The 20,308-nt window shown below is 40.9% G+C and overlaps 1 protein-coding gene across 1 annotated transcript in view; it reads right to left on the bottom strand.

Moving 5' to 3' along the window:
- LOC149802673 (SPARC-like) overlaps positions 1-20,308 on the bottom strand; it is a 44,929-nt gene that overhangs the window by 9,656 nt on the left and 14,965 nt on the right. The window contains exons 3-4 of the mRNA XM_089952049.1: positions 19,671-19,745; positions 1,239-1,293 (exon numbers count right to left, since the gene is read on the bottom strand). Coding sequence (XP_089808175.1) covers positions 1,239-1,293; positions 19,671-19,745 — 130 coding nt within the window. The remainder of the gene's footprint in view (positions 1-1,238; positions 1,294-19,670; positions 19,746-20,308) is intronic.

The following is a 20,308-nucleotide window of genomic DNA, read 5'->3' as shown; positions in this document are numbered from 1 at the left end:
TGTGCAAATCCTTGGCGTACTTTTGTTGTCTTATATTGCTGTTGTTGGGATTGGGGGAGGGTCGGGTGGAGAACGCTCCGTGCACAGTAAATCGGCAAAGTAATTTTTGGGGTGATTTTTTTCCCTTCTTATTCTGGACTAAAATAGCTTGAAAATATATTCTTGCTATGATTTATAAGGGTATAAAAGAATTATTATATCCATTATGTAAGTTGAAAAAAATCTAATTATCTCGAGGTCAAAGAAAAGAAAAAAAAAATCCAAGCTCAAAATTGAAACCCCTCACCCCCAGCATTTATGTTTAGAATTCATCTGAAACAAAGTCACAAAAACATAGGAGTGATGATCATGGCCAAACAAAATGGATATCAAAACAGAACATTCTACACCTACGACAAAATAAAAGAGAAATCGGATTATGATGTTTGATAATATAACATCATCCAGGCATCATATTTGTAATCATGAAATCCCATATTAAAGTACAATAAAACCCCATCAATGCAGACAGTTCTTCCTGTCCCTTCCGTTCGAATAAACAAGAAATCAGCACTGACGAATCAGTTGAAAGACTTGTTGACAAAGTTGCAAATAAAAGATATTCAGAGGAATTCTGATTAAGATAGTCTAGATTAATGATGGTTTAGGTAGCGTATGTTTGAAAAACACGTGATATAAATTTTGATTAGATTTGGGGTTTATTGGATTTTTTTATTTCGATTTTTTGTGCTTAACGCCATACCTCAGCAAATTATACCTGGTCATGATTAATTGGAGCTGATTCAAAAATTTGAAGTTTAAAACTTTCTAATCGTCGGCACTTTTGGGCGATCCGGTAAAAGATAACATCTGTCTTTCATGCATAGAGCTACCCCATCGCGACATCCCAAAGTTATCGAAATGGAGAAACACTTGCTGTATCAATGTTTCGGGAAGGAAATGTTACACAGACATAGGACATTAAGGGCGAATTTAAGCTGAGGGATAATACTGTTGACCTATTATAAAAGACGGATATCGCAGTATACAAAATCAAATTACCTGAATTAAAAAAATGACAAGTCATGGCCTAACAGCATTTTACGGTTTTCAACAAGGGCTTAGACCTCGATTACGCATCATAAACAAATGGACACGAAGACAGGAAATCAAAAGCAATAACGTGCACGAGAGAGAGAGAGAGAGAGAGAGAGAGAGAGAGAGAGAGAGAGAGGGAGGGAGAGAGAGAGGATTCTTACTTGAGGACACTTGGCTGTTACTTGCCGACTGAATTTCCTTGTCATTATCAGTACCCTGTAACAATTTAAAATTTGTGTATCCACACTGTCTTACACCTGGTACTATTGACTCGGAAGGTGCGTCATATCAGCCATTCACGTGTTTAAGTGATACAGATGATCTTAAAACTTTCATTGACAAAAAAAGTTGAAATTCTTATGAGCCGCATTATCTTAATGGTTTGCTTGCCAGACTTGCGACCAGAAGGGTACAGGTTCGAAGCCTGCCCAGATCACGCACGGCGCCGTGTTTCTGATGTTCCTTTATACTCCAAGCAATCAGTCAGTCTCATTTTTAGTTCACATCGTCGTAATAATGATCTGATAGTACGGCCCAGCATGTATCTGCCATCATGCGTTCAGCAACATTTCCTTTTTTCGATTTTTTAAACTTGGCAAATAGCGTCACGTCATGAAGCAATTTGAAATATGAAAAATTATGCTTATGCGTCATCAAAATATTGCCACCATTACTAGAAAATAAAGGATAAGACTATTTAAACGACGAATTCCCAAATTTCCAAACAGAATTTTGCTGACAATTTTTGAAAGGAATCATCATCAACTAGATGATTTTTAAATGTGTTCAAACGATGCCAATCCGCCTTTAGATATGGTCGTCATTACAAAAAGGAAACATCCTTTTAAACCACAGGGGCTCGTATCGTTGCTTACAACTGACCTGTCATACATGTACTATATACTAACTACAAGGAAGGACACTTGTCTCCTTGATCGCGCATTTATTATATAGTACACGTATGACAGGTCAATTGTATGCAACGATACGAGGCCCTGTGGTTTAAGCCAATTCTTCCAAAAGACTGCTTGATTAAAATTTATGAAAACATCCTGGCACTTAGGGTTTTCAGTCTTATTCAAATGATTCAGATACACCAGCCAAAATAATCTGACTTCCTTCGAGAGTGACCATCCTGGCATAATGGACTTTCAAACCAATTCAAATTTTACCTTACGGCAGTTATGTCCCCTGTTACTAAAGATATCAAGGTCTTTACACTGCTTGCTCTCAAAGATACTACTGTATTTGACAGAAAACATCTTGACAGAAGGACTTTTGCATTTAGTTTTACAAAGGATTCTGATTCGTAATGAAATATACTTGTCATTATTAACATTAAAACAACTTGAAACGAGTTCTCAGAAACCACTCACCAGAATTTTACCAACTTTGCAATAAAGCATCCCGTATTATTTACACAAATTCAGCACTCAATATGACCGCCATTGCCAAACATGAAAAATCCTTTAAGCGACTTCTTTTCAAAACCCACTAAATATAACCTGGCCAAATGTATTAGAGGACAGGAAGGCGTGACAAGCTTTTAGATTTGTATAAATGATGCGAATCTGCCATCAAAGATAACCAAACCTTTACAACCTCTTGTCAAAATCCGCTCAACAGAATTCAACCAGGGTGACAGAAATTGTCTTAGCTTGAAGAATTTTTCTGATTTATGCAGATGATACTTATCTGCCATCAAATATGGCAACAGTAGTATAGTGGGGCTGTATAGCGTCAATGGAAAACCCAGTCAAAAAGGTCGTTGGGTTGTATAGCGTCAAGGGAAATTTAAGATGGGAAATATTAGGGCTATATAGCGTCAAGGGAAAGTGAGGTTGTTGTATAGGGATAATAGGAATGGAACAGGTGAGGTGACGTCACGGTACTGGACATTGTTAACAATGTTGCAAGGGGCTGACCTCAATCGGACCGAACATCAGGAAAAAACCTAGAACGCTTGGCGGAGGCTGAACTGGCGGGACATAGACATATATAACATATACAACATACATACATAGATTGATGAACATCAATCTATCACACCTAAACTATAAAATCAACTAAAAATTTGTTAGACAAAGAGAATAAAAATTGTTTCGAGGCATATGAGTGGACCTCAAAAGGGCCTTTGGATTTCTTCTTCTTCTTCTTCTTCTTGCTTGTCTTCTAATCTCTTATATTTCTCCACCAACTTCTTATTTTCTCTCCTACATTCTTCTTTTTTCTTCTTCTCCTCCTTCTCCTTCTCCTGCTCCTCCTCTTTTTTCCTTTTCTCATTCTCTTCTTTTTCTATATTCTCATTCCACTTCCTTATCCTTATTCTGTCTGCTTCATCTACCTTGTCCTCCTTTACCTTTTTATCAGCTTTTTCAATCTTTCCTTCGTCTTCTTTACATTGTTTTTCTCCATCTTGGCTCTGTGAATATTATAGACACAATAGTCCAATTTCACTATGAATTTCTCCACCATCCCAAGATTATCTATAGCCTCTTGCAATATCTTCATGACGTCGATCTGATTTGAAGCCATCGTTGATTATTCAATGTTGACTTGCGCGAATGACAACCGCTCGACTTTTTATTTGTAAAGCACGGACGTGAAGGAAAACATCCCGTACACTCACTTTACATATTATCTACTATCCACACAAACGTACGCGAACTCATACAAACCACAAAATATACTATCCACACACGGGAAGATGAAAAACAACCACAAAGATACTATCCACACACCGGAAGAAGAAAAAACTATTATATACTCTCCACAAACCCCAAATATACTATCCACACACAGAAAGAAAGAAAAAAAAACAAGATCTACTATCCACACAAACGACAGCGAACGCATACAAACCTCAAAATCTACTATCCACACACGGGAAGAGGAAGAAAAGAAAAACCCACATACAATATCTACTATCCACTAAACGTACGCGAACGCATACCGCCACCCCCCCCCCCCCCCCCCCGCCCCAAACAAATCTACTATCTACACACGGGAAGAAGAAAAACGACAATATCTACTATTCACACAAACGTACGCGAACGCATACAAACCCCAAAATCTACTATCCACAGAATGTACACGCACTCATACAATCACAAGATCTACTATCCACATAAACGTACGTGAACGTATACAAACCCCATATATACTATCTACACAATGTACGCGCACTCATGCAAACACACACACATATATTAGGAACCGAGTGAGTGTTTATAATCACACTACTCCATATTCACACAACAAACTTGAATAGTCTCTTTTCTAGAGATTGGTTAGCCCTGAAAAGGTTTTTTTTTTTTAAAAAGCTCCAAATTCACCTGGCTAATGGTTACATATCACAAAGCTGGCACCACTGACCCATCTCCCGCTCCAGCCCTGCTCCCAATTTAAGGTTGTCGCTGGTAACGCAGAGGCGGGGGGGGGGGGACTGGCTTCGCTCTTCCAGTCTTCACTTTCAGGGATAGTGAAGACTTCCCTCTATCTTCTCCTATGCCACAAGCGTGTATGCTCTGGCCTCCTTATTTCCTATTCCCAGCTTTGAGCCAGGCGAACCACTGCACTTTGTACTGGTTGCAGAGGCTGTGGATATGGTGCAGCTATTGCCTGTGGAGGTGTCCTCACCTCAGGCTTGACCTCACACAGATGTCATAGCATCAGGTGAGGCAGAATACCTCGCTTATTTTCCTTCTCCTCTTCTTTCTTTTTCTCATCTTCCTCCTCCTCTATCCTGGATTCTTCAGCTATGGCTTCCATAGCCAGTTCATCCAATAAACGTCTGGCATACTCCAGGTGCAGCTGAGTTCAAGCAATTTAGCGATTCTGTTATTCATGTTGTCTCGTTGACGATGGGTAGCCAGACTGGTCGGTCGTTGGATTAATGTCGCATTTGCTTACTAGGGCATGCGCGACCGTTTAATGCTCCCACAGTGGGCTGATTAATTTTTTCGAGGAGGTGCACACACCGTGTGCTGATTAAGTTGTCCGTTTAAGAGACATCTTTGTCTCACGGGACATGTTGTGAGTGGGAATCGACCCACACGCACTCACTTGTGTACAAGATGTCTGGCGGATGCAGGGATTGTCAGACTGAATAGGAGGAAGACGCCTTACATCCGAGATCATTTGTTTTTTTCTCCCAATTTTCCAAAAGGTAAATGGTGTCGTTTTGCCGTAATTATAATTTGGGAAAACATTATTTGTGCTGTTTGTAGTAGTATAGGTGGCATAGTGGATCTACCTAAGATATATTATGGGGAATTATTTGAAAAGTTAATAGTTAGGGAACCTTGTGTATAATATATAGTTTTCCGCCTTGTGCGGGGGTCCTGATGCCTTAGTCTTACCCACCTTATAAGTCTAATTTTTTTTGGTGGGGGGTTCTATATCTTAACTGACTAATCTTTAGTTGCCACTTTGTGCGGCTAGGCCTGATGGCTTTGGGTTTTTAACCACCTTTTTTAAGCTTATTTGGGGTATTACGCTATATTTTATGATTTAGTTAGTCCAGTCGTTGCCACATTATGGAGCTGATCCTGATGGCTGGGGTTTAAGCCACCTTATAATAACTAATTTATAACAGCCAGTTTTGATAATTTATATTTCTAATGATGCTCCATGTCCTAAGATGCTGGAGAAAGAATGAAGAAATTGTTAGAAAATTGTATTTTGGAGAGATTGGGATGGTTTGGCTGCCGACCACGTTTTTGTACCTGTAGTTGTATTTCGTTGCTTACCGAGTCACACTTCCAATGCCGCCTGCATTGACATAGTGGGTGATAGGTGCAGATGTAGCATCTGCAAGCGCACACGATGGTACCACCCCAACTTGGGTGATGAACCGTATGCCACCCATGCAACCACGTCCCCACCCAGGCAAAATTCATAAAGACGTCTAGTAAATTTGTTACCGTCTGTATGGAATCAGCATCAGTTACGTGACCTGTTTTGGGTGGGGTTTTTGTTTTAAGTTAAAGTTGGTACTGAAAGAAACAGGAGGTGTCGGGATTGGTAAGGGTGGAATAAATGTGAAATATATATAATAAATTTATAGGAATGAGACCAATAGTTACATCGCATTGCTTATTTACGCAAAAGAAGGCGGCGTTGGAAGTGTGATTCGTTAAGTAATGCAATACGGATGCAGGTACGCAAAAGAAGAAAGTTCCAGTAATCAAATTAGTATGATATCACAATGAGCAATGCAATAAATAGGAGGTGTCGGGATTGGTAAGGGTGCAATAAAGGTGAAATATATATAATAAATTTATAGGAATGAGACCAATAGTTACATTGCATTGCTTAGCTACTTGTTGCTTATTATTAATTGCGACTTCTGGAAAATTTCGTCGAATGGGTTTGTGTAAAGTGTACGTGTCTGGTTCTTATAACCATCGTTGCACTTGAGGTAAACGGATACCTTTCAGTCGAGTTTTGGCAGCACGATACAAGTTCTGAACTCCTCCGTAACCTTCAGGGTGGGATCGATCATCGTAAATGCTGGCTAACACCTTCTCCATTTCTACTTCTGATGCTACTTTGGATGGGGCGACATGGTGGTTTGGAAACGGATTTATGTGTCCGACGTGCCACGGGAGTAGAAGTCGAGGGTAGTGGTGGCGGTGGGAGTGGCAATGGGATTGCTTTGATCTTCGTTTCTTTTCTCACATCTGGTTTTCCTTCTTTCTTTTTGACTTCTGTCGAAGGAGGAGTGGACATCACCTTTTTAACCCAAACTTTGAGTTCTTCTCGTTGAGGAGTGGGGGAAGGAGTCAACAAGGACGCTGAAATCTTACTAGGGATGGGGGCTGCTGACGGTGTTTGAAAGACTTTTCGTGCCTCTTCTTCCTGGAAGCATGGGGTAAATTACCTCCCAGGAGTCTAAACGCAGATCCTACTATTGCTTTGGCAAGTGGTGTTAACAGGGGTGAAATTCCTCCGTGTTGAACCAACTTCTTTTTCTTTTGACAGATGGGGATTTTCTTTTGGACCATTTGGCGAAGAACGTGTCGATGTTTGGCTAAGCATTTTTTCCGATGTGGAGACAAAGGTATCGTGCCTTTCAAAACTTTAAGACAACATTCGCTCACGTTATCGATGACACCTTTGGAGACGGTTTGAATGAGATTTTTCGCACGGGTGAAGAGACTTTGGACAGGACTAACAATATATCCCCAAGTTTGATTAATCGAGGAGGAAGTCCTTTCCTTTTCTTTCCTTTGGGGAGTGAAGAAGGATATTTTCTGGGAGGCGACATCTTTGTTTGTTGGTTCCGAGGCACACACCAAAAATACACTGATGTCGATGACATGGCCTACACCCTTTTATCTCTTTTTTTGGACTATCACTTCGTCAAAAAGGTGACGATGTGTTTTCCAAAATCGCCAAAGAATCCTCCCCTTCGGTTGCTCCTCTTTTTTCTTGGACGACTGTATATATTCTGTTGGTGACTTCGATGCTTGGCTAAAAAAAATTCAGATGACGAGACTGTCCTTGTCTTTTTCTTTTTCCTTATTGGACAGAAGAACGACGATGGTGACAGTGTGCACTTCTTTGATGTGGCATCTTTGGGTGTTCAGGTGCACAATAACACTGATCCCTATCATTTGCTTCAGGTCTTTTTATACTGGAGTTCGTTGCCACTGATTGTCTTTACGTCGTATCAACTTGATGACAGGCATCACATTTCGTGGATGGCTTCGCAAATGACTAAATCGAGGCAGTTCTTGTTTGGACAAATCCAGTAAACTCTGAAACAAGCCCGATCTCTCTTGGACTTTGATTTTGGAGGCGGGTACTTTGTGAGCAGCTGCCTCTGCAGCTGAAGAGGAGGAGGGTGTCACCGCTAGAAAAGTTCTTGGAGACGCGTGTTTCCATTCTTTCGTCAAATGAGGAAGAACGGCTGACAAATTGGGTTTGGCAGGCATCAACAGCAATGGAAAAGTAGAAGAACCTGAGGCTACTGGAGACGCGGTCATCGTCGCTGAAGGTCGTTGTTTGCGAATGTAAGGTTGCGTCCTCGACGAATTTCCTCTCTTGTGGGCAGAAGCTGTTTTCTGGGGTCTTTTCTGGGAACTTTTCTTTTTCTTTTTCTGTAGGGTTTTCTTTTTCTGTGGCTGTGTCCTGGTCTTCACATTACTGCCCTTTTTCTTTTGGGTCCGTTTGGCTTTTTTTAGAGTGGCTTTTTTCTTGGGGAGGACTTTGGGGGCATTAGGATCCCATTTTAAGAGGAAGCGAATGATTACATATCCTAGAGAACCGCTACCTCCAGGTTTCAAAATGATTTGCTGTTTGGTTTGAGTGTCGATGCAGAGATCGGCCAGTTGCGTCGAGGCTACTTTGTTTCTCTCAAAAAAGCGTTTGGTTTGATGTGGAATGTGAATGATGCCTTGCAGTAATTGACGTGCTGTCACCCTAAACCAACGTACGACTTCTTAGAGACTGGCTTCAAAGATACAAGCACGTATATGTTGATTTTTTTCGCGACTGATGCCGTACAAGGCACGAATCAAGTGTCGGAAGCTTTTATAGATTTTGTTGTTGTTGTTGTTAAGTCGACGACGAGAACATGTACACGACAGGCGCTCCATCTTAGCACCAGTGGCGAAACACATGAGTATGAAATCGCAAATAATAGGGAGTGGTGGGTTTTAAATCCCCGAGTAAATAGGCGTGTGGGTTTTGAGTAGCATCGTCGTACGCATGAGTCAACCAAGGCGTTCCTAACTGTTTGGCTAAGACTTCCACTTGCGATTTATCTCTAGGGCTTTTCAAAAAGACCACGTAGTGAGCATTGAGTCTGATGGTGCGATTGGCGTTACATTGTTGAAACAAATTTTGGGTGATGCAAATGACACTGGTATTACGATGATGCCCTTTGCGCATAAACCAGTTTAATTTCTTCGTCTTCTCCTAACATTTCGTCGAAGATGACCAGATGGGGTTGACTGAGGTCAGACACGATCTCATCGTCTTTGCCAGGAATGCCTTCCACAAACACGATGGAATCGCCTTGACTTTCTCGCAAGAGACTGTACACCAATTGCCACTCTTTGTAACACCACACGATCCGTTGAGGTGGACGATCGATCAAATTATGTTTATTTTTGATCAAATGTTTGTCAATTTCCGTTTTGCCTGAACCGCTAGGTCCGGCAATTAACATGTTAAAGGGATGGAGAAGATACAAGGCCTCCCATCTGCCAAGATCTAAGTCTTTGTCGATGACATTGAAAGTGGGGGAAGAGGGAGCAGGGACAGTAGAGGTAGTCATTGTGCAGGGAATGTCACTTTTGACACGAACACAGACAAGACAAGAGTTTTTATACTTTTGTCAGGACGCATTTATTTCACCACATGTTTAAAATGGAACAACACAAAAGAGAAATATGCATAAAAGCCAAATGGTCAAATACAGCGATAAAACACATATCACAAATATGAAAGTGGAATATAAACAAGTCACTGTACAACATGTTTGTGGTAACAAAGGTGACCAACGGACAGTGTGTAATGTTCTTACACTCTTTACATTGGGTAGATTCACACAGGTGTCCTTCTGGAATGGTCTTTCGGGAATGTCCATGACAGTCCTGTCGTGAAGGGAGTGGTTTTCCTCGGTGTAGGGTTCTTCTTCTGGCACTCTCAACAACACAGGTTTAAAAGTTACTTTTTCACTGGACGTTGGAATTTAGGAGCACAACTCTTGGGCATAACTTGCCACTTCTTTGGTCTAATCCACGAAACCCCAACTTTTCCAGTCAAGTACATCTGTCCAGTGGGGCTGTAAGTCATAAACTACACACATCGTCGTACACATCTTCAGTACCTAAAGGTTGACGAATCTTTTTTTTCTCGTAGAGGTCGAGAAGTATCCAAATGAAAGCGCAAGACTTTTAACATAATGAGTCTCTCGTGGGCATTTAAAGAGACCACATTTATGTTTTATTTGGTGGTAAGTACTGTTCGTAAAGAGCCCACAAGGAATCGGCTGGTAAACGAAATCCCAGAAAGCATGTCACTAAGACACATACCACACGACGAACCCAATTCATGGGACACAGTTCTCGTAATAAGTGTTGGAAATCCTCCACCGTTTGAATACTCTCACTGGTTTCCTTCCACGGAATTTGTTGCATCACGATTGATTAAGACCGTGGAATGGTAGCCCGTTTTTATACCTCTTTTTGTCGGAGGCAATAAGTGTACTTTCTGCACAACGATGATCGTACTCCAGTGGCGAACCTAAATGGTATAGTCACTAACTTGCACATCACACTCTGTTCAAAAGTTTCCTCTTGAACTAAGTTTACGTTGTGCACAAGATTATGGTAATCCTCTCTTCTGGAATTCGTTACAGAATGTTTACCTTGTAGTAAAAAGAATTAGTCACAACAAACCAATCCTTCTCACCCACGTCCAGCTTAACAATGTCTGACCACTCGAGCACTTTTATCTGAATCAGTTCTCTTATAGCCTTCAGATACCCGTGTTTTAAACATCGGTGACGTAACGGATGAAATTGTTCTTTGCGTTTCACTTGTATTTTGACCAACTCTCGGTAAATACGTTATCTTAATTCCACAGGCAAACCATAAATGTTCTCTTGTAAAGTATCCATCCAGAGATTACTGAGGTCGTCCCACTAAAGGTAGGTAGTGACAATTCGGTGACCATCGAGCATGTTCCAGGTAAGCAGAATTTACCCCCACCCCACCCCCGGTGTAGTGATACACCGCAACTGAAGCCTTTGACTTTATCCCCTTCGACAAGTAGATAAATACGGCTCTGGCTAATTCTTCGGGGTAGGTCCTCCCAGATATAAAGGCCATGTTCCTTGCAAGGTTTGGAATCGACTTTCAAAGTCGCAGTATTCAGGCAAACGCACAGGGAACGAATATTCGTCTTTCACAGGTTTATTTCGGTGAGGGTACGGTGAAATCCGCAGGGGTTTGCTCGTTTTTGGATGACATCCGCAGGGTGGTAGAAGCATGGTGTCACGTGGAGGATGACATTAACATCGAAAACCAGTAAAGTGTCCATGATAACGAACATCATCGCTTTTGCATCAGACATGTTTGACATGCACAGCATCACTTTCCATGGTAGGTGTAGTGGTAGTAGTAGTCATAGCAAAATTCATAGGATGAGGTACTGAATCGCTGAGGTCACAGCGTACGGCACCGCTCACATCGCAATGCACATCATCGCACTCCACTTGAGAATCACCGAACTTGAATGATGTCTGTGTTACATATATTTGATTTAATTTATATCTGATTAAGTTGTATTTGATGTGATTTGACTGTTTGGGGGTTTTGGAGTCATTTTGTTTTCTTTACATGTCAATGTAATTTTGTTTATTAGGAATTTGATATTTTCCAGAAAATTCAGTTTGACCTGAATTTTTCCTTAGATATCTAATAATAGAAACACTTGTTTCTATTTTTGACATAGTTCCTGGCCTTGATTGAGGGTCAAGTAAACAACTTTTTGTCGGAGGAAAATGATTGGTTCTTATCAAGAATGTACATGAGCTATGTGCTTGTTACATGTAAACATGATCACGTGATCGTCTATTTTGCAATTAGGCATTTCCGAAATTGCGAAATACTTAGTAGTAATAATGGTGTTTGGAGAGAGAGAGAGATCTCAGAGTCCGGGCTTTTAAACACTAGATGTCAAGTTGTTTTCTTCTGTTGTGACCAGTATTGAAGATTTTGAGTTTTTAAGTTATATGTTAATTTTTCTTCCGATTATCTGGACTATTTGGAAGATTAATTCGTTTCTTTGGAAATATTGTATTCATACAGAATTCTTGAACAAGGACATTTCTTGAAAATTTCATTTGGATTTCCATAACCGGAGGATTGTGTTTCTAAAAGGAAGTGTAGACTTCAAAACAGTACTGTCTACATCATACGTCATCGCCTTCCATTTTGGATTCTTCGTCGGGACTAGAACTTTGAACCATTAGAACATTTCAACATTAGAACTTCAACAATTTTATTCGTGGATTATTCTTGTATTCATTTTGGATTTGACTCTGGAAACCGTAAGTTCTCGTATTTTTTCATTTTTACAGTATTTTCCCAGGGAAATAAATTATTTTATATATTTTTCAAAGCTTGTTGGTTTCATTCTTTCTTCGAGCCTAAACACGTAACAGTCTGTCTACCAGTATTCATCTTTCTCGCTTGGTATTTGTAGTTACAATAAACAATCGGTCTTGGACGTTGTCCCTTTTTATATGCTGACCAATATCGATGTGTCCGTATGACAAATTGAAGTGTTTGGGAAGTCGCACTCGATTCTGGTACACGATTTGATACACTTTTTCCAAAGGCCGTCTGACAATTTGGTGTGTGGGTAAACGGACAATCTTGTGCGGCTCGTAGGTGGTCACTTTAAAGTTTCCATCCTGTCCAGACTGCAATGCTTCTTTCATTACGCCAAAATTCACCACTCGACTGCCGCGATAGTTGAGAGTCAATCCTTTCACTTTACACTCCGTGTGCACTTCTCTTTGTTTGTCCCGGTATTAATAGCCGTAAATGTAGGAACGCCACTAGGAAAACTTAGAATCTTGTCGTCGGGGTGCTCGTCCGTTCAGGCTCCTAAACGGTCTCCTTCGATGTCAGAGTGACGTTGACACAGGCGATCATAAAGCTTCGTGCAATTTTAAGTAAGCATGGACTGTCACGTAAGCCGCAATGATGCCATTTCCAATATCGTCGGCTTCTACAAAGTCGAGTTCTTCTTAGTAATTGACTAAGATCAAGTCCTCATGAACGACTTCAACGTGTTTCGTGTATTTGGTTTTGTCGTGAATCATCTGGAAGTAACGGAAAGGTTCTTTCAAATACGCAGTCATGGGTCAACACGGCCATTTGACCCCACAAGAAATTTAACATCACTTTGGCAAATGATCGCTTTCCTTCGTTTTTCTCCACGTGGTCTAAAGTGATGCTTTCCTGCTCCCAGTATTTCTCTTTGAATTTATTTTGGTCTCCGGGAGTGTGGCACCAGGAAGGATAGCAGCCGACTTTTTGTTTCAGTTTCAAAAAGGCATCCACGTAGTCTGCGAAGATGCCTTTCCTAGTCTCGTCGCCCTTGTAGTATTTTTCTGTCTTGGGAAAGTGGTAAATTTCGTACACTTCCAACTATTGGTATCCCAGATCCAGAGCTTTAAACAATTCCACACTGACCCACTTTCCAGTCTATGAGAGTTCTTCCTGGGTGTACTAACAAGTTTGGTCTTGGTTGCGTGTTTCAGCACAAGTTTGGCACAAAGGAAATATCAGTTTTCCTTGGCAATGGTGACGTAAAACGGGATGGTACAAGTCGGAAGGAGGCAAGACTTTGCAACTGATCAATCCTTCGTATTATCGAATGTTGTCCAGGTCGATGTGTTTCGTCAGCAATTGCGGGTACCCTGCGGAAAATTATGATATTTGCACACGTAAGGATACAGCAAACACACGTCCAAGTATTTGGATTCTTCTCCTTTCTCCTCGTCGGCGTGGTACAGCAAACAGGTGTTATTCGTTCGTCCTCCGTACAAACTGTTCCTCAGTTTCAGTGGGTCCACCAGCTTGTAACTTTCCACAACGCATTTAAACTCGGGATCTGTTTTCAAACGGCCATCGTACTCATGTTCTCACATTTCAACCACTTGGTATCCTTGCTGTTCTAACTTCAAGTGCCGCTGACAAGTGGTCTGGTACAAGTCTTCCATGGTCCGTTGTAAAAACTGATTTTAGTGTCACATTGAGGGTAACAGAAGAGACATCCGTGAAATAAGCATCCGTTAAACTCGTACACGATCTTGGGGTTTTCTAAGTCCCAACCATCCACTGAATACGTTCCGATGGTCTTTTAACCTCCTCCATTGCGGGCATGTTGAATCCATTTGTCTTCCTTGTAATGTAGCCAGCGTAGGGCTTTGACCGAGTATTGACGTTTGACAAAGTTCGTCGTTTGAGGGCTTATAACAGCCAGTGTGTTTTCGGGCATGAATCATTGACGGTACACTAAGGAACACGGTTTGGCAATGGTGCAGGCTTCTTTCAAAGGATCGATCTCTCCGTGCTCTATGAAATATTCTCAAAATTTTCCAGAACAACGCCGTAAAATATTCGCGTCGGATCGAAAATACATTAACATTTCTTCCTGAAAGTCGAAGGGGTCTGAGACGTGAGTCTGGTACCAAGCGTAGAAAGCTTCTCTTTGTTCGGTACGCATTTTGTCGCGGTCGTTGTAGTGAGCCTTATGCATATGGGGTAGAACGGCGTGTAAATTTGGCTTCGGTATTGAAAAAGTGAGGAAAATAGCCTTTGGCCATTTCTGTCATCCCAAACGTTTTAGGCATTCGACTCAAAGGCATGGCCAAGTAACTCATCGAATCTTTAATCTGCACTTGTCCCACTTGCATGTAGATGAGTTTGGCTCCGTTCAAAGTCACTTTCGGACGTTAGGTACTTTCTCCCGTATAGCATCTGAGAAGAAACTGTCCATCGTATCCCGAGAAATTATGAGCCATCACCATGGCATGGCGATGACAATCTCCTTGACGTTCGATGTCCTCTCGACTTCACATCTGGTCGATGGGGTCTAAGATCCATTGGGCGAAATCGGCTAGCGTGTTCGGTTCCCGAAATATTTTTTCACGTTCTCCAGGAATCTTGCTGCAGTGAAGGCAATGACTCAAGATAGGCTCCTGGATGCACTTCTCGCGCGCTCGATGAAACACACAGAAATTAGGAATGTGAATGCCGGTCTCTTGCATGCATTCGAAATCGAAAAAGATGAACTTGCCTTTCTTCTGGTTATCTTCTTCCTCTTGATGTTTGGAATGGTATTTTTGAATGTAGCATTCGTGTTCCAAGTCCACGATTTGGTGACAAATGTGACATCGCTTCTTTCCTGAACATACGTGTGCCTTGTCCACAAGTAGGGCACAATCTAGGCAGTTGACTAGCACTTTTCCGTTATGAACCTTGCGTCTTCGGATGTCTTTGGTAACTGGTAAGGATGACAAATGCGCTGACAAGTAGGGCTATGCACTCGTTCTTGTCCTTTGTCCAGACAAGGTTGGGAAGCCAAACATCCGTCACATTTCGATCCACAATGCTTGTGTTGCTCTCAGTTGTTATAGCCATTGTCACATTTTTCACAATAATATATTTATCCCAGGAATGGGGCGATACTGGTGATGGTATCGAAATGTTCATCGTGATGATAGACGTAAATGTATTTTCAGTCTTTGAAATCTTTGCCTCGAAACAACAGAGGTCCGCGCACTTCTTGAGGGTGTGCTTTCAAGGTGTAAAGTGTAGCCAAGACGTCTTGCAATTTTTTGCATTCAGGAATGCCACAGGCTGTGTCTTTGGATATCCCCGCTTGCTGTAACAGGAGTTCTGTTTCTCTTCGTTGCTTGGCTTGGCCAGATTGTTTAATAGTTTTCCAGGCTCTTTGCCATTCTGCCGTGTCGTTCTTGTCGGTATACGTTCGTCCCACCACGATGGCACGGGATAAACACATATTGTCTTGAGGGTTTTTAATTTGGACGAGGCTACGCTTGATGCTACGAAGTTCGTCCACCAATAACACCTTTTTGCGTCCTGTCCCTTGGGGAAGAGGTACGTGGGACAGGAACAGTGTCACTTTTCTGTCGGTGATGTGAAACTTGTCGTTGGATTGTTGCACGTGTTGAATCTTGTCGATGGCTTTGAAAGGTGTCAATTCTGCCGGGCTGCTAAACTCGATCCAGACGGAGAATTTCAAACAGTCGTAATGAATGGAAAGTCTCAAGCGATCGTCTTCTTTGGCTTCAGTGTGTTTAACAAAGAATTCCACACATCGGTGATGAACCCTTCTGCTTTCCCGGAATGTACTTCGGACTTTAAATCTTTAAACTTCATTGTGTACGTGTATGCCGTAGTTCTAAATTTTCTAGAGGAGCGCTTTTCCGTCTCTCGAATGTGGGAGCACTTTTGAGGCGTTAATAGTGGACTTTTGCTGGGTGTTGACTCTCTAGGTCTGGATTCGGGCTCACTCAGGTCATCTTCAAAATCGCTGGCTTGAATTTAAGCCAAGACTTCAGCTACTGTGCAAGGCGATAAATTACGTGTCTGCCTCTTACTTTCTTCTCCTTTCTCCATAAAATAATGTGATCGTTTCACATTGACTTCAAAAGTCAAATGACTACATTTTATACGCTATGGGCCCCTATATCAATGTCAGACTAGTGTCATCCCTATATAAAGGGTCAGTGTCTTCCCTCCCAGTATTCACTTCACTCTCAAACTGAGCAGAACGATGGAAGAACCAACACAGATCGAACTTCTGATTAGATCTTTGCGAGGTGTCATTCGAAAGTTTTCTTCAGACAAGCCGACGGACTACTCTCCCTCCTTTCCAGATAAAAGTCAAGATACTTGCTATATATGTAAGAAGAAAGGGCATTGGGCTACAGAATGTCCAGACCGTCAAAAAAGCAAGACACATGTCAGAAGAGACAAAAGTCAAGATACCTGTTATCATTGTCAAAAAAGGACATTGGTCCTCAGACTGCGGTAAGAAACAACATGAGCAAGAGGAAGATAGGGGTTCCGAACAGGAAGAAGAAGAAGGTGCTCTCCCAAAAGGAAAACCCCAAACACGTCCAGAAAGGCAAAAAAGAGAAGAAAAGAAGAAGAGGAGAAAATGAGGAAGAAGGGGAAAAAAACTGTGAGTGAAAAATTTCCAAAACAGGAGAGACTGAACAAAGGCACTGAAGAAGTCTATGAACTTTTAACATGTTGTGCTGTGATATTGCGTTGTAAAATTTGTACCAAAATAGACCAGAAAGAAAAACGTAAGTGTCTCTTGGTTTTGATTTTTAGAATAAGGACCTACACCTACGCGCTCACTCACAAACGTACATCATCGGGGGGGGGGGAATGGGATTTTGAGTTTTAATTGATTTTGGCAAAATTAATACTATCTCTTTTCGAGAGGGGTGGGTGGCCCAGAAAAGGGCCGTTGGATGATTGTTTCTTTTTTTTTAAATCAGGAACGGGACGTAATCAACTTTAACTGCTTTAAGCCTTTGCCACTTCTGGACTTGCTCCTGTCGATGATGATTTGGCAGAAATCTCTAGGGGTGGTATCGCAGGCGTAGTAACAAGGTTGGGTTGTTTGGCACGGGAAGGTCTTTTTCTCTTGGGTCGTATTAAAGAAGTCTGATACATTTGTTTCAGACTCTTTAACTCTGCCAAAATGTCTATGAGTACCATCATTGTTTCACTTTCAATGTCCTCCTTCTCTCCTAGAACTTGTTTCTTCTCGTCGACAGTGTATTTGTGATTGTTTTTTTCTTCTTCCCGTGTGCGGATAGTATATTTTGGGGTTTGTATGAGTTCGCGTACGTTTGTGTGAATAGTTGATAGTGTGTGAGTGAGTGTAAGGGATGTTTTCCTCACGTTCGTGTTTGACACATAAAGTCGAGCGTTTGTCATTCGTGCCATTCAACAATGAATAATCAAAGATGGCATCAAATCAGATCGACGTCATGAAGATATTGCAAGAGGCTATAGACGATCTTGGAATGGTGGAGGAATTCATGGTGAAATTGGAGTATGGTGTTTATACTATTCACAGAACCATGATGGAGACAAACAATGTAAAGAAGACGAAGAAAAGATTGAAAGAGCTGGTTAAAAAAAGGTAAAGGGGATGACAAGGAGGGTGAAGAAGACAGAATAAGGATGAGAGAGTGGAATGAGAGAATAGAAAAAGGAGAATGGATTGAAGAAAAAAAAAAAGGAAAAAAGAAGAATGTAGGAGAGAAAATAAGTTGGTGGAGAAAAAGCAGAGATTAGAAGACAAACAAGAAGAAGAACAAGAAACCCAAAGGTCCTTTTCAATTTTTAGTTCATTTTAAAGTTTAGGTGTGATAGATTGATGATCATCAATCTGTGTATGTATGTTGAATGTGTTATATATATATATATATATATATATATATATATATATATATATATATATATATATATATATATATCAATGTCCCGCCCCGCCAAGCCGTTCTAGGTTTTCCCCCCGCTGTTTGATCTGATTGAGGTCAGCCCCTTGCAACATTGTTACCAATGTCCAGTACCGTAACGTCACCTCACCTGTTCGATTCCTATTATCCCTATACAACAACCCCAATTTCCCTTGACGCTATACAGCCCCAATTCCCCATGTTAAATTTCCCTTGACGCTATACAGCCCCACGACCTTTTTGACTGGGTTTTCCATTGACGCTATACAGCCCTGCTATACTACTTGCAACCGCTATTAGAAATAAAAACATTTCAACACATTTCAACACCATAATCTTTATTCACCAAAAATGCAAATATAATTTTACCGCCATAACATTACTTTGACAGAAAGCATCCTGGCATAAAAGCCTTTTATTATTGGAGAAACGGCGCTAATGTGCTGTCAGATATGAAGATGCTTTGTTTGGGGTTTGTTGTTTTTAACGGCACTTGAAAAACATGAATGCCTATAACATACCGAAGAACATACGAACCTTTTGCAAAAACACACTGAGGCACCCGACCCAGGCTGGCCAAAGGAATAGTAAACCTACGGCCTCTGGATTACGAGTCCGACACCAAAACAACACCCACTGAGCTACTGGGGTTTCCGGGCTTAAGATGCAAAAACATAATAAAAAAGGAAAACCTTTAAACATTCTGGCTTAAAGGCCTTTCAAGTATGTTCAAATGATGTTGATCTGTCATTAAATACGGCCACCGTTGCCATAAAAAGAAAACTTTAAACGGCTTCTCAACTATCACTCAACAAAAGAATAGATTAATATTGACAGCATCATGGCAAAAAGGGTTTTCACGTTTCTACAAATATCTCTGACCCGCCGTCAGATACTTCAACCGTTATAACTATAGACATGTATACGTAACAAAAATTAAATTCTTCCCAGAAACCGCTCAATCTTCTTTGGCTCCATTTACTGTAAGAAATCACGGCATGAATGTCTTTTAATTTTCTATAAATGGTACATGTTTGCATTAGATACGGCTCCTGTTACTTAACTTTAAAAAAAAAACAACGTTAAATGACTTCTCAAAAACATTCAACATAATCTGAACCAGTGACTGAAAGCATCCTGGTATCAAGGGTTTGCACATTTGTACAAATTATAATTACAGGCTGTTAATTATGGGTGTTGTTAATAAACTAGAACAATAATGTTTAATATTTGCTCCACAGACGTGGACCAAATTTCTCAAAATGTGTTCTAATTTAATGGCCTTTCAAAACTGCACAGATGACGCCGATGTGCAATATTTATGAATAATAATCTATAGTACTAGTCTAGAAGTTGCTGCCGAAAAGGAAAACAATTCCTCCTTGTATCGTTGTTAATCCTAACAACTTTCATGCAACTTGGAGCTCAATCACACAGTCCTTGAATTATTTTTCCACACACACACACACACACACACAGAGACACATACACGATTGATTACAGTAAGCTTTCTGCTATGGCGGTTGGGTAATAATTGTTCTGATATACATACCCCCTCAACGGCGGTAGGAATATTCTCTCCTCGGTCAATTCTTTTGGTACGGATCCTCTCCTTACGCTTGATTTTCTACAGAATAAAATCATTTTAGACAGTGTGTTCAACAAAATAGTTCTAAGTATTTGGGTCTTGTTTTCTAATATAAAAACAAATCTACTGAACGAATAACTATTCCCCCACTTCCCCGGCCCCCGTGGACTATGGGGTGCACAATAGGCCACATGTCTTGAGAGACAACTAATGCAGGTAGGATCGACGATATTTCTTTGGTAAGTGTACCGGACTCGTTACCGAAGGGTGCGTGTTGGAATCCTTTGATCAGATTAGCCTGGATCATCCACTGAGGTGTGTCCTTGCGCAATCCTCTTTATTCCAGTAGCCTCGCTTGTTGTTTCATAAAACACGCTGACAACCCATTCTTAATCATGCAAATTCAGATTATCGGTACTACTACGAATCTTAAAAGTTTTCTTTCTTCGATCTTGATAACGTATCGAATAGTAACTATTCTGGTTTGAAATCTGATCTTCAAGAACACATTTTACATGCTATATGACTTCATTCTTTACATAAAATACAAAATATTAACTGTATTCACACGAAGAAAGTCGTCATAATTGTACCAACAAAAA

Source organism: Sinohyriopsis cumingii, chromosome 3, assembly GCF_028554795.1.
Source record: "Sinohyriopsis cumingii isolate HCF-2022 chromosome 3, ASM2855479v2, whole genome shotgun sequence".
Classification (NCBI taxonomy): Eukaryota; Metazoa; Mollusca; class Bivalvia; order Unionida; family Unionidae; genus Sinohyriopsis; species Sinohyriopsis cumingii.
This window is presented reverse-complemented; position numbering and strand designations above follow the sequence as displayed.